At 47.5% G+C, this 14,863-nt stretch overlaps 1 protein-coding gene across 4 annotated transcripts in view; it reads left to right on the top strand.

The window, feature by feature from the left end:
• Positions 1–1,571, top strand: part of DEDD2 (death effector domain containing 2) — a 22,687-nt gene extending 21,116 nt beyond the window's left edge. For all 4 annotated transcript variants that reach the window (XM_023519020.1, XM_003799470.3, XM_012811201.2 and 1 more), the window contains exon 5: positions 350–1,571. In XM_023519020.1, the coding sequence (XP_023374788.1) occupies positions 350–741 (392 nt within the window). In that variant the 3' untranslated portion in view covers positions 742–1,571. The remainder of the gene's footprint in view (positions 1–349) is intronic.
• The last annotated feature ends 13,292 nt before the right edge of the window (positions 1,572–14,863 follow it).

The raw sequence follows: 14,863 nt of genomic DNA, 5'->3' as shown, positions 1-14,863 counted from the left end.
AAAAAAAAAAAAAGACCTGCAGAAGGTGAGGGAGTAAGACCAATGGAGATCTGGGGAAAGAACACCCAGCTGGAGGAGAGGCAGGGCTGAAGTGGAGCTGCCTGCTGGCTGGAGTAGCAGCGAGGCAGTGGGGAGGCCAGAGAGGAGCATGTGAGGTCCTAAAGGTAACTGAGGCCAGACCACATGGGCAGTGGAGGCAGGGTGTCACTTAGCTTGGGTGTGGTCACCAGAAAGGGACCAAGGGAGGAGCCTGCGGGGCCGGAGGGGATGGGAGGTTGGAGGGGGAGCACAGGTGATGTCCTTTTTTGACCTCTCCCTGACAAGGCCCTCTTTTCTCCCACCCTTCCAGATATCCGGCTCCGGGTTCGAGCAGAGTACTGTGAGCATGGGCCAGCTTTGGAACAGGGCGTGGCATCCCGGCGGCCCCAGGCACTGGCACGGCAGCTGGATGTGTTTGGACAAGCCACTGCAGTGCTGCGCTCAAGGGACCTGGGCTCCGTGGTGTGTGACATCAAGTTCTCAGAGCTCTCCTATCTGGACGCCTTCTGGGGTGACTACCTGAGTGGTGCCCTGCTGCAGGCCCTGAGGGGCGTGTTCCTGACTGAGGCCCTGCGTGAGGCCGTGGGCCGGGAGGCTGTCCGCCTGCTGGTCAGCGTGGACGAGGCCGACTATGAGGCTGGCCGGCGCCGCCTGTTGCTGATGGAGGAGGAGGGGGGGCAACGCCCAACAGAGGCTTCCTGATCCTGGATCTAGCAGGACTAATGCCACCTCTGAGTCTTCGTGCCACTTCTCCCCTGGAGGACAACCATCTCTGCCCCTACAGGACTGTCACTTCAGCAGCTCTGAGGACTGTGATAGGACCAGGATGGCACGCCCCTTGACAGCCCGCCCCTTGACAGCCCCTTCCACAGGATGTGGGTTGTGAGGCCTAAACCACTTCCAGCTGAGTTTCCTTCCCAAATTCTCCCCCACCCCTGTGTTTCATCGGCCTTAGGAGGCCAGGAGCACCTGGGTCCCCAAAGGGAGGGAGGCAAAGCCACACACCAACAGCCCCCTGCACATTCTGTCTCTGATCCTGGGCTGTCTGCACATGCACGGGTGCACACACATGCGTGCAAACACACGCTCATACACACTGCCCCCACTGAAGTCTTCCCACAGCCCTTACCCTGGCCTGTTCCACACACTTTGGCCTAATGGCTTATCTCTCAGGATCTCTAATTTGACCACCCCCAACCTGGACTTCAGCCACGGTAGTGGGCACTGGAGCCAGGGTGCACGTGGGGCCTGCTCACCTTGTTTGCACATCTCTAGCCAGGGCTCTGCCCAGCTTTCATCACCCCCCTCCACCTTCCCCTGCTTCCCAGAGCTAGACAGAGACTTGTATTCATACCCTCACATGTGGATGTTGTGGCGGCATCAGACTAAGGTGTACTGTTGTCCATGAGGCCAGGACCAGGAAACAACTGCCTTCTTGAAAAGGGAAGAGAAAGGCTTGGGGGCTGATGGGAAAGGCCTTTCTGAAATGGCACCAATAAAACTGCCCTGGAAGGGGGCGTAGGTGGGCATCAGGCTTTCTAGAACTCTTTAAATTTAAAAAAAATTTTCTTTTCTTAGAGCTGCAGTCTTACTATGTTGCCCACGTTACCCTCAAACTTCTGGGCTCATATATGGTCCTCCCCTTTGATAAGTGTCTCCCAAGTAGCTGGTGCTAGGGAAGGAGTGTTTCTGTCCCAGTTTTAGGGGCTGAAGGGTGGGTGGGCAGGATAGTGGGTTATCTGCCACTAGCTAACAGATGCTTGTCCTACTCTCTGGGCCTCAGTTTCCTCATCTGTCAAAGTGGGAAGAACAGTACTGCCTTGGAGTTACAAACTCTTCCAACCCTGTTGACATGCTTTGCTCCTATATGTCTTGGTGGAGTTGAGGGGTGTTCAGGATTTTCAACTACTTGAGTGAGTTAGGCCAGCAACCCCCAAGGATTAGAAATTGGAAAAGATAGGCATCCTCCTGCCAGGAGTTCCTCTCTAGGTGTTTCCTTACTCTTCACACCTTTTGGACATTGACCTCTTAGCCTGTGTTTCTCTTACGAGGACATACACTTATGTGGTTGCAGCTGAGGTCATGGCCTCCTTCCCTCCCCTTGGTGTAAGGGCTCTGGAACCCAAGTTTGTTACACAGTACCCAGGGATTTCCTTCCTGAGAGGGAAGGAAACCATGGTCCCAGGGTGGGCAGGGACTCCCAAGGAACAGCCTTTACTGAGGGGTGTGTCTGCCCTCAAGTCTAGGAGGTGAGTCCAGCTAGCTGCTGTCTGATCCCAGCTTCTGCCTTTAACCTCGCTAGAAGACAGCTAAATTCTATTTGGCTCATTTTTGAAATCTGTCATCCACCTGTGTGGGATTTTATCTCCATTTTTATAGGAAATGGGCTCAGAGAGGGGAAGTGATTTGCCAGATAGAGAAGTACTGAGATCCATCTCTGCCCTAGTGAATGCTGGTAGGTGAGGAAAGGTACATTCCCTTGTACCTTTCCCTTGAGCTGGAGGGCTCTCCTTGGCCTGAGAGAGATAATGGTTTCTTTTCACGACCTTGTAAGTTTTGAGGTTCTCTAATTGGGGTTACCCTTGTTGTAGGCTGCTGCTTGCTTAGCCTAGTGGGCTAAATTCCAGGACCTGCCTCTTTAGCCCTAGGGCTTGTCTGCTGCTTGTCCAGAGTGACTGCCCCGCCCCATACTGGTTGGGTGCATTCCAGGCCCTGCCCCATACTCTGGGACCTTCCCACCCACTTCAGTTAGGGACCTGTCTGTCTGGCGTGGGCCTGGGGTGGTTCAACCTCAAAGTGTAGTGCAAGTCAGCACGGTGGCAGTGATGGGAACCCTGAGGTGACGTGCCTCCAAAGACTTCTGAGCACACAGAACTGTGGGGCACCTGAGCTTGTTAGAACCCTTGTAGATCACCAGAGGTGGAGAATAGACAGACCCTCAAGGCCTGGAGTGGGTCATGTTTGAGAGTTTTAGAACGTGCTTTAGGGAGGGTGTGGACAGGCCATGGCCACAGGAAGGCCAGTGGAAGCTCAGAGGAAGGAGGGCCATGGTTCCACAAAGGAGAGTACTCTAGGGTGGCCCTTGAGGGGTGAGTAGTTCAACAGAATGACAGAAAATAGCCCTTGCAAATGCATGTGAGCATTCCTGAGGGGGATGTGGAGAGACAGATGGACAGAGTCAAAGATAAGTGGAAATGTAGAGCCCACCACCCCTTGTTACCTCAGCAGTCCTCTGCCAAGGGCTGTTTCTTTGTGGGGAGCAGAAACTGCTGGGGAAGGGAACAGAGGTGACCCTGATAATTATAATATACAGTAGTAAGGAAGGCCTCCTGTATGTTTGGTCCTGAGAGGACTCTAGCCTTGGTGCTGGCTCCGGAGAGCTCCTATTCTGGTGGATGACCCGACTGGCTCACAGTAGCTGACAACCCTTGAGTGCTCAAGAGGCATGACTGAGGAAGGAAGTGGCAGAGGCTGGAGGAGCCCAGAGGACAGTGAGTGGAGGGATACAGGAAGGCGTCAAGGGTTGCTCCCTGTTGATTCTGTTAAAAATTACCACCACGGCTCGGCGCCTGTGGCTCAAGCGGCTAAGATGCCAGCCACATACACCTAAGGTGGCGGGTTCAAATCCAGCCCGGACCCGCGCCTAACAACAATGATGGCAACAACAAAAAAATGGCCAGGCATTGTGGCGGGCTCCTGTGGTCCCAGCTACTTGGGAGGAGGAGGCAGGAGACTCATTTGAGCCCAGGAGTTGGAGGTTGCGGTGAGCAGTGAAGCCATGGCACTCTACCCAGGGTGATAGCTTGAGGCTCTGTCTCAAAAAAAAAAAAATTACCACCACCACCAAGATACATTTTATTGTGGAATATAACAATCAGAACAGTGCATAAGACGTAAATGTACAGTTAACATAAGGGTGACGCTTGTGGCTCAGTGGGTAGGGCACTGGCCCCATATACTGAGGGTGCAGGTTTGAACCCAGCCCTGGCCAAACTGCAACAACAACAACAACAAAATAGCTGGGCGTTGTGGCGGGGCACCTGTAGTCCCAGCTACTCGAGAGGCTGAAGCAAGAGAATCGCCTAAGTCTAGGAGTTGGAGGTTGCTGTGAGATGTGACACTACGGCACTCTACCAAGGGTGATAAAGCGAGACCCTATCTCTTAACAACAACTATATATATATATACACACACACACATATGTACCCACACACACATATATATATTATAAAACAACAGGGTCATCCATGCCAAGAAATATATTACAAGGACCCAAGGCGCCCCTCCCTTTCTATCATGGGCTCCTTCCTAATCACAGCCCCCCTCCTACCCTAGCTGGAAACACTGTCCTGACTTTTATGGTAATTCCTTGCTTTTCTTTCGCTTTCTAGCTTTCCATCACTCAATGATGTAGGTGATTTTGCCTCTTCTTGAGTTTAACATAATCATATACAAACAATACTGTTTGTTTTTTTTCTGGTTGCCTTTGCTCTATGTTGTGTTTGTGAGATTCTTCCATGTTCTGCTTATCTATAGATGACTTGTTTTTGTTTTTGTTTTATAGATGACTTTGTATTGCTGTATAGCAAGATATATCATTTTATAAATATACCACAATTAGTTCATGCATTGGACTTTTTTTTTCTGTTGCCCTGGTAGAGTGAGGTGGCCTCACAGTTCACAGCAACTTCAAACTCTTGGGCTCAAGATATCCTCTCACATCAGCCTCCCAAGTAACTGGGACCATAGGCACCTGCCACAACACCCAGCTGGTTTTTCTATTTTTTTTTTTTTTAAAAAGAGACAGAGTCTCACTTTGTAGCCTTCAGTAGAGCACCATGGCATCACAGCTCACAGCAACCTCCAGCTCTTGGGCTTAGGCAATTCTCTTGCCTCAGCTTCTCAAGTAGCTAGGACTACAGGTGCTCACCATCCGGCTATTTTTTTGTTGTTGTTTTAGTTTGGTCAGGGCCAAGTTTGAACCTGCCACCCTTGGTATATGGGGCTGGCGCCTTACCCACTGAGCCACAGGCGCTGCCTGGTTTTTCTATTTTCAGTAGAGACAGGATCTTGCTGTTGCTCTTGCTCAGGCTGGTTTTAAACCCCTGTGCTCAAGTGACCTGTCTCAGCCTCCCATAGAGCTAGGATTACAGGTGTGAGCCATGGTGTCTAGCCTATGAATTGAAAATTGACATTTAGGTTGTTTCTAGTTTGGGGCTATTATGAATAATGCTGCTGTGAACATTCTTGTGCATGATTTTTAGTGAATGAATGCTTGTACTTCTAAAGATATATACCTAGAATTGCTGGGCTTAGGTATGAGTATGCTCAGGTTTGGTGGATACTGTCAATATTGTTTCTTTCTTTCATTCTTTTTTCTTTCTTTTTTTTTTTTTTTTGAGACAGAGCCTCAAGCTATTGCCCTGGGTAGAGTGCATCACAGCTCACAGCAACCTCCAACTTCTAGGGTCAAGTGATTCTTCTGCCTCTGCCTCCCAAGTAGCTGGGACTACATGCACCTGCCACAATGCCTGAGTATTTTTTAGTTGCAGCTTGTTGTTTGGCGGCCCGGGCTGGATTTGAACCCATCAGCTCAGGTGTATGTGGCTGGTGCCTTAGCCATTTGAGCCACAGGCACCAAGCTGTCAATATTGTTTCTTGTAACTGCTATAGCAAATTACCACAAATGTGGCTAACGCAACAGAAATGTGTTCTCTCACAGTTCTGGAGGGTGGAAATCTAAAATCCATTTTATTAGGCCAAAATCAAGGTGTCAGCAGGACTGTACTCTGTCCTGAGGCTCTATGGAAGAATCTATTCCTTGCCTCTTCCAGCCTCTGATGGCTGCCAGCAGCCCTTGGCTTGTAGGAGTATCACCTCAATCTCCGTCTCTGTGGTGACATTGCCTTCTCTATGTCAAATCTTTCTCTGCCTCCCTCTTGGAAAAATACATGTGATTGCATTTAGGGCCCACCCAAATTATGCAGGTTCATCTCATCTCAAAATTCAAATGCAAAATTTTGGAGCTGTACCCAAACTTTAGGCCCAGCGCCCCTAGTACAGTGGTTATGGTGCCGGCCACATACACTGAGGCTGGCGGGTTTGAACCCACCGGGCCTGCTAAACAATAATGACAATTGCAACAAAAAAAATAGCTGGTGTTGTGGCAGGCGCCTGTAGTCCCAGCTACTTGGGAGGCAGAGGCAAGAGAATCGCTTAAACCCGAGAGTTCTAAGTTGCTGTGAGCTGTGACACTACAGCACTCTACCAAGGGTGACATATGGAAGACTCGGTCTTAAAAAAACAAAAATCTTTAATCACTTCTGCAGAGTTCTTTTTGCCCATATAAGGTAGCATTCATAGGTTCCAGGGATTAAGTCTGAACATCTTTTGGGGGACTTTTTTCTACCGATTACATTGCCAACCTACTTTTCTAAAGGGGCTGTACCAATTTGCTTTCTCACCAGCGCTGAATGAGAGTTATTTTTGCTTCACATCCTCACCAATGCGCAGTACTATCAGACACTTTAATTATTACCATTCTGATGGTTATGTGGTAGTATATCATTGTGGTTTATTTTTCTTACCACAATGATTAATTTCTGCTCATTTTTTTTTGAGACATCTCACTATGTCACCCTCAGTAGAGTGCTGTAGCATCACAACTCACAGCAACCTCAAACTCTTGGGTTTAAGTGATTCTCTTGCCTCAGCCTCCCAAGTAGCTAAGACTACAGGCACCCACCACAACACCTGGCTATTTTTTGGTTGCAATTGTCATTGTTGTTTAGCAGGCCCAGGCTTGGTTCGAACCCACCAGCTTCTGTGTATATGGCTGGCACCTTAACCACTGAGCTGTGGGTGCTGAGTCTCTGCCCATTCTTGAAAGAAGAGTAGGGAGTCTTTGAGTGGATAGAGTGGGCAGGGGTATTCCAGGTAGATGGAATAGTATATATTAATGTCTCAGGAAGCATTTCTTTTAATAGAATAAGAGGGTTTTGTTGTGTTTTGAGGAAAGGTCTAGTTTTGTTGCCCAGGCTAGAGTGGTAGTGTTGTCATTGAAGCTCACTGCAACTTCATCTTTCTGGGCTCAAGTGATTCTCCTGTCTTACCCTCCCAAGTAGTTGGGACTATAGTTGAGCTCTACCACACCCAGCTAATTTTTCTTTTTTTGTAGAGACTGGGTCTAGCTCTTGCTTAGGCTGGTCTTGGACTCCTGGCCTCAGGCAATCCTCCCCCCCTTTGCCTCCCAAAATGCTAGGATTATAGGCATGAGCCACTGCATCCAGCCTCAATTAAATAAGAGGTATTTAAAGAAGCATCAGGTTAATTAGAGAGAATACAGAGAGATAAGTGGAACAAGATTAAGGGTAAATAAGATGCAGAGGTAGCCTTTTCTCTTTCCCTCAACCACCAAGTCATTCAACAAATATTTACCAACTTACTCTTCTAGGTACTACAGGATGGGTTAGATCTAGTCCTGCGTGTGGCAATGTCTGGTTTAGTAGAGGACATGATCACAGGGAGCATCTCAAAGGGACATCTGAGGGCTGTGGAAGGTTACACGAGGCAGACACCAACTCTAACCTGGTTTCACAGAATACAGGCTTCCTTGAGGTTTATGTGCTCAGGTTCTACCACCCTCTGTCCCATTCCTCATTGATACCTGTTGACTCCCCAGTCACTTTCCCTCATTCCTGAAGACTCTTTTAATATCTGTTCACAGACTACCTTACCACCCCAACCCAGGCAGTCCTGCTGGCATACTTAACTGCTGTCTCATGGTGATCCATTCTTTCAAGTACTTAGCTTTATAGTCTCTTCCTAGCTCATCTTTGGTGACCTTCACCCGACTCCAGCTATCCACTCCCATGACCACACCTTGGGTTTTAGTCATTACCCAGAAGTATAGCATACATAGTGCACATTTACTGAGCACTCACACCACACACCAGGCACCATGCCAAATGCTTCACAATTTACATGTGTTTACCCCTCACACAAGCCTGCAGGGTTGCTATTAGTAGCTTCATTATACAGTTGAGGATACACAGGAAGGTGAAGTCATTTGGGCAACACATTTAGTAAAATGGCAGAGCCAGGATTCTAACACTGGAATTAAAAATCCTCAGTTTTACCCACAACCCAGTACCGTCTTCACGTTCAGAATCCAGCCAATATCCTGCTCTCTGATCACAGCACCTGCCTTCTAGGGTCTGACAGTCCCTCACTGCCATCATACCTGTAGCATCAACCCAGAGAGTTTCTCTCCCTTTATCCCTCTGTTTTTTTGCCAGTCTGCCAGACCCCTCCTGGCTTCTGTCTCTTCTCTGCCCAGCTAGAGTGTCATATGGGACCATCTGATCTCTCTCCCTAGCTCTCTAATAGTCAAGGTCCCAGCAGGAAACAGAAGGCACCACAGCTGGGATTTTTAGGATAATTTAATGAAGGGAGTAGTCACAGTGTGGGCAGGGCTGAGGGAACTAGGTTAAGGCAGCAGGAAGCTGTGACCACCCTTGATCTGAGTGGGTGAGGAAAGGAAATGGTGTTATTGGAGCCCCGTGAGAGCCCTGGGACAGCCTGAGAAGAGCTAGAGTTTTGGAGGGGCATGGCCACTGCCAGAGCAAATGTACTGAGACAGAGCCAGGAGAAGAGGGAGTGTCCAGAATGCTTTCTTCTTTTTTTTCTTTAAGATAGAGTCTCACTCTGCCCCCCACCCTGGGTAGAGTGTCATGGTGTCATAGCTCATAGCAACATCAAACTCTTGGGTTCAAGTGATCCTCTTGCCTCAGCCTCCTGAGTAGCTAGGACTACAGGCTCCCACCATGATGCCTGGCTAGTTTTTCTATTTTTTTTTTTTTTTAAAGTAGAGATGTTGAACTCCTGAGCTCAAGTGATCCACCCACCTCAGCCTTCCAGAATGTTAAGATTACAGGTATGAGCCACTGTACCCAGCCTTTTTTTTTTTTTGGCAGTTTTTGACCAGGGCCAGTAGTTGCATAGCTTTATAGGGTTGTGATGTTTTGATAAAGGCATACAATGTGAATTAATCAAATCAGGGTAATTGGTGTATCCATCACCTCAGTCATTTATCATTACTTTGTGTTAGAAACATTCTGATTCTACCCTTTTAGCTATTCTAAAATATATCCTTGCTTATTATTGATTATAGTCACTTTGCTGTGCTATCAGATACTGTTCATTCTATCTGACTATATTTTTTGCACCCATTAAACATCCTCACTTTATTTTATTATTATTATTTTTTTTTTTTTTGAGACAGAGCCTCAAGCTGTCCCCCTGGGTAGAGTACTGTGGCATCACAGCTCACAGCAACCTCCAACTCCTGGGCTCAAGCGAGTCTCCTGCCTCAGCCTCCCAAGTAGCTGGGACCATAGGCGCCTGCCACAATGCCCAGCTATTTTTTGGTTGCAGCCGTCATTGTTGTTTTGCGGGCCAGGCTGGATTCGAACTCACCACCTTAGGTCTATGTGGCTGGCGCCTTAGCCACTTGAGCCACATGTGCTGAGCCAACATCCTCAGTTTATCACCACCTCTCTCCACTACCTTTCCCAGCCTCTGGTAACATTATTGTACTCTGTCTCCATGAGATTGCTGTTAATATTTAGCTTCCAATTATGAGTGAGAACATGTGAGATTTGTCTTTCTGTGCATGGCTTATTGTCCTTAACATAACGTTCTCCAATTCCATCCATGTTGTTGGAAATGGCAGGATTTCATTCTTTTTTGTGGTTTTATAATATTCCCTTATGTATATGTACCACAGTTTCTTTTTTGTTTTTTCATTTTATTTTTTTGAGAGTCTCACTTCATTGCCCAGGCTAATTTTTTCTAATTTTAGTAGAGACAGGATCTTACACTTGCTCAGGGTGATCTTGAACTCCTGAGCTCAAGGGATCCTCTCACCTCAGCCTCCCAGAGTGCTAAGATTACAGGCACCCAGCCACTGCCCAGCTAGTACCCAAAGGATGAATGGATAATTTCTTTATCCATTTATCTGTTGATAGACATTTAGATTGATTCCAAATCTTGGCTGTTGTGAATAGTGCTGCAGTAAACATGGAGTGCAGATATCTTTTGATACACTGATTTCTTCTCCTTTGGCTATCTACACAGCAGTGGGATTGCTGGGTCATATGGTAGTTCTATTTTTAGTTTTTTGAGGAACTGCCATACCATTCTCCATAGTGGTTGCACTAGTTACATTTCCACTAACAGTGTATGAGGGTTCCCCTTTCTCCACATCCTCACCAGCACAGAATGCTTTCCTTTCTTGCTCTGCTGGCACTTCTCTTAGGGAGAACCTAATTAGAAGTGAGAGGACAAGGGAGCCTAGATGATGCCATCCATATGGGTAGAGAAGGGTAGAGGGGACCTGGAGGGCAAATGGGAAATGACCAGCACACATTCTCAATTCCCTTAAACCCCTAACCTTCTGCTTTATCTTCAGCATATCACTAACCCTGGTCCAGGTGGTAGAACTTGGCCCAGGGAAAAATGACAAAATGACACATATGGGTTCCATTCCAACTTCTTGGAAAGCTCTCTCCCTTGAGTATCCCCCAACACATAAATTTGAGGCAAGTCAGGCCGGCATGGTGACTCACACTTGTAATCTCAGCACTTTGGGAGGCTGAAGTGAGAGGAGAGCTTGAGCCCAGGAGTTTGAGACCAGCCTGAGCAACATAGCAAGACCTCCATCTCTTAAAAAGGAAAACTGGGCGGCGCCTGTGGCTCAGTGGGTAGGGCACCAGCCCCATATACCGAGGGTGGCAGGTTCAAACCCGGCTCCGGCCAAACTGCAACCAAAAAATAGTCAGGCGTCGTGGCGGGTGCCTGTAGTCCCAGCTACTAGGGAGGCTGAGGCAAGAAAATTGCCTAAGCCCAGGAGTTGGAGGTTGCTGTGAGCTGTGTGACGACACGGCACTCTACCAAGGGTGATAAAGTGAGGCTTTGTCTCTAAAAAAAAAGGAAAACTTAGCTGGGCATGGTGGTGTACACCTATAGTCAAGGTGCTGAGTCAGGAGGATCAATTGAGCCTGGGAATCTGAGGTCACCGTGAACTATAATGGTACCACTGCAATCCAGCCTGGGTGACAGGGCAAGACCCTGTCTTATAAAAAAGAGGGCTGGGCACTCTGGGAGGCCAAGGTAGGTGGATTGCCTGAGCTAGTGCCCCATCATGTTCTTCCCATCAGGACTCCCCCTTTTTCTGTTTCCACATCCTTCCCTCTTCTTTCTCCTCCCTCGCAGCCTATAAATATATCCAAATTTCTACCTCCTTAAAAACTAACATATAGAAAACTCCTTTGGCTTTTTCTCCCCTGTGCTCTCTGGTGCTTGTCCTTTACTGTCCTCCTCATCTTATCCCAAATTATTATTTTTTTTTGAGACAGATTCTCACACCGTCACCCTGGGTAGAGTGCCATGGCATCATAGCTCCCAGTAACCGCAAACTGTTGGGCTCAAGCGATCTTGCCTCAGCCTCCCAAGTAGCTGACACTACAGGCATCTGCCACAATACCTGGATAGTTTTTTAGAGATGGGGTCTGGCTGTTTCTCAGGCTGGTCCCAAACTCCTGAGTGCAAGCATTCAACCCACCTTGGACCTCCAGATTGCTAGGATTACCAGCATGAGCCATCAAGCCCAGCTTATCCCCAATTCTTGAACGAACTAGTATGAATTAGAGTTCTTTGGTTGTAAGCAACAGAGACTGACTCCTGCTAACCTAAGCAAGAAAGGTATTTATTAGAAGGAAATGAGGGGATGGGTGCCATGGCTCATGCCTGTAATCCTAGCACTCTGGGAGGCTGAAGTGGGTAGATTACTTGAGCTCAGGAGCTCAAGACCAGTCTGAGCAAAAGCCAGAAAACTGTCTCTACTAAAAATGAAAAAAACTAGCTGGGTATTATGGTAGGGACCTCCCAGCTACTTGGGAGGCTGAGGCAAGAGAATTGCTTGAGCCCAAGAGTTTGAGGTTTTAATTGTTGCTATGACACAACAGCACTCTACCCAGGGGCACAGAGTGAGATCGTGTCTCAAAAAAAAAAAAAAATATTGGCCATTATCATCTCTTGCCTAAGCTTTTGTAATAGCTTTTTCTTGCCTCCATGCTTGTCCCTCCAATGTCTGCTCTAAAAAATGCAAAGCTGCCCTGATAAAAGCTGCACAGGCGTTCAGTGCTTCCGCATGGCCTCCGAGATCAAAAGGTGTTTAATGATTGGATCCCATGAGCTTTTCTAGCATCTTTATCTTATCATTTATGCTTTACCAACCCAAAATGCCTCTCTGAGAACAACCTGCTCTTCCTCGAGCACATGTCCATGATGTCTGTGATTTTAATGGCCTCCCTCTCCCACTTCAGGAAGACTATTTCCTTTTTAAAACTCAAGAAAATTCTCCTATTCTTCCAGGCCAGTTTTGTGTCCAGCACACTGTGGAGTTGTAACTTATATATGCATTTGTGTCTCCTACTGGTCTATGAGCTCTTGATGGCTGGAACTGCATCCTATTCCCCTTTGCGTGCTCAGCACTTTTTATGGAGACCAATGAATAAAGGTAGTCAAGCTGCGTGTATTGAATGGATGAATGAATGAACTGGAGTTTACAATAGCATGTGATATATAAGCTTGTTCCTGAAGTCAAATAGAAGTGAGCCAGGAGGAGAAGAGTGGGAAGGACATTCCAATTACAGGGAACTGCATGTGCAGAGGCCAGGAGTTAAGAGGAGGCAGATTTGAAGGAGTGGTGGTGGTCTGGTGTGGTTGGAGTATTGGGTGCACAGTGGTGCTCCCTGGAGGGTGTGGACAGCCAGATATTGTGAAGGATCCGAAAATCAGGGTAAGGAGTTTGGCTTTTGTTCTCGTGGCAACAGAGAGCCCTGTAAGAGTTTGAAGCAGGGGAGTGATTTGTTCAGAGCCATATTGTAGAGAGATCACTCCAGTGGCCAATGAGGAGAATGCATAGAAAGGTCAGGAGGTTGGCAGGCAGGTGGGAAATAGATGGGGTGGGCCAAGCAGGAGGGGTGGAGGCCTGAACTAGGGTGCTGGGGAGTGGGGAAGAAAAGAAGAGATGGATCTGAGAAGTATTGGGTTCAACTCTATGAAACTGCTGTTTTTGTAAGAAAAATAAGGCGATGGTTGGCAATTTCTTACAGTTTGTTTTAATAAAAGGAGGTAAATGGACTGGATGGATTTTTAGTCTGACCAGATGTGAAAGTGAGGAAGATGTCAAGGGAGGAGGCATTTTTCTGACTTCAGCGTCAGATTGGATACAGGCGGGTGGGGAAGGTGATATGTTTAGATTGGATGATTTAGGTGTTTTTGGAACCTCCAGGAGGTGGCTAGATATCAGGATCTGAAGCTTAGGAGAGAAGGCTAAACAGGAGACAAATTTAGGGATTACCAGCAGAGAGAAAGCAGTTGTGGGAGGGGATGATTCACCCTGGGAGAGCAGCCCAGGCAGAGCAGAACTGAGTGAGGTTTTTTAAATGCCAAGAGTTTGAAAAGATATTTGTGGTTTCCTGCTGCAAAGATAGTCAGGCAGGACTGGAAAGTGCCTATTGCATTCAGCGAGGAGGAGGCTGCCCGTGAGGGAGGACAGTGATGAAAGTGGCCAGGAATGGGCTCGGGAAGGGCAGGGTCAGCTCGGACTCAGAGCGGTCCCTTCATCCTCAGTAATGCATTACTCTGACCACCAGGAGGCAGCAGCCACACGGAATCCAGGTTGGAAGGATTCACTAGGGCAGCAAGCCGCGGGAGATGTGGGCGGGGTCTGGGGATTGGTGCGCAGCAGAGGCTGCTTTGCTGATAAAGAGGGACGTCGTGAAAAGAGCAGATTCCCTGTCCTGTCTTGCAGTGTCCCCCGTGCAGAGCTTTAGGAATGCAGGTGGGGCTTGTTTGACAGGGTACTTCCAATAGCCATGGGTTTGTATTTTAGACCTTGATTTTCTTTACTCTCCTTTCTTGATAGTATTACTTTGCATTCTGTAATCAAAACAAACTGAGCTTTCAAGAAAAGTCGTGTTGAAAATATTATTTTTAAGGCGGGGAGAGGTGACTCAAGCTTGTAATCCTAGCACTCTGGGAGGCCAAGGCAGGTGGATCACCTGAGCTTAGGAGTTCAAGACCAGCCCTAGCAAGAGTGAAACCCCATTTCTACTAAAAAAAAAAAAAAAAGAAAAGAAAGAAAGAAAGAAAGGGAAAAAAGAAAGAAAGGAAAGAAAAGAAAAATGAAAAATTATCCAGGTGTTGTGGCGGGTGCTTGTAGTCCCAGCTATTCAGGAGGATGGGGCAAGAGGATCACTTGAACCCAGTTTTGAGGTTGTTGGGAGCTATAATGCCACAGTACTCTACTCAGGGTGACAGAGTGAGACTCTGTCTCAAACAAAAAGGAAAGAAAGAAAAGAAAACATTATTTTTAAAATGGTAAAAATGGGCAAAAAGTAATTTTTAAAAATAGGGAAAAAAACCATACTAAACTTTTTTTCAGTTTTTGCCTGCTTCACTGTGAGAGTCCTTCCTCCATGGAAACACATCCTCCACCCCCAAAGCTGCCTTGGCTTTCCCTTATCTCAGGCATCACCTCCTTCCAGAAGACTTCCCTCATTTCTTCCTCCACCTCTTGGTTCCCACAGAATCCTATCTGCGGTCTTAAATGTTCTGGCTTGTAATCACTTATTTATTTTGGGTCAGCTCTATTGTGGCATAATTTGCATTCTTTCCTAAGCCCAGGAGTCTGAGGTTATTGTGAGCTGTGACGCTATGGCACTCTACCCAGGGTGACAGCTTGAGACTCTGTCTC

Source organism: Otolemur garnettii, unplaced genomic scaffold, assembly GCF_000181295.1.
Source record: "Otolemur garnettii isolate 467f Iridium unplaced genomic scaffold, OtoGar3 scaffold00152, whole genome shotgun sequence".
NCBI lineage: Eukaryota > Metazoa > Chordata > Mammalia > Primates > Galagidae > Otolemur > Otolemur garnettii.
Note: the sequence above shows the minus strand (reverse complement) of the source record. Positions and strands in the feature narration are given on the sequence as shown.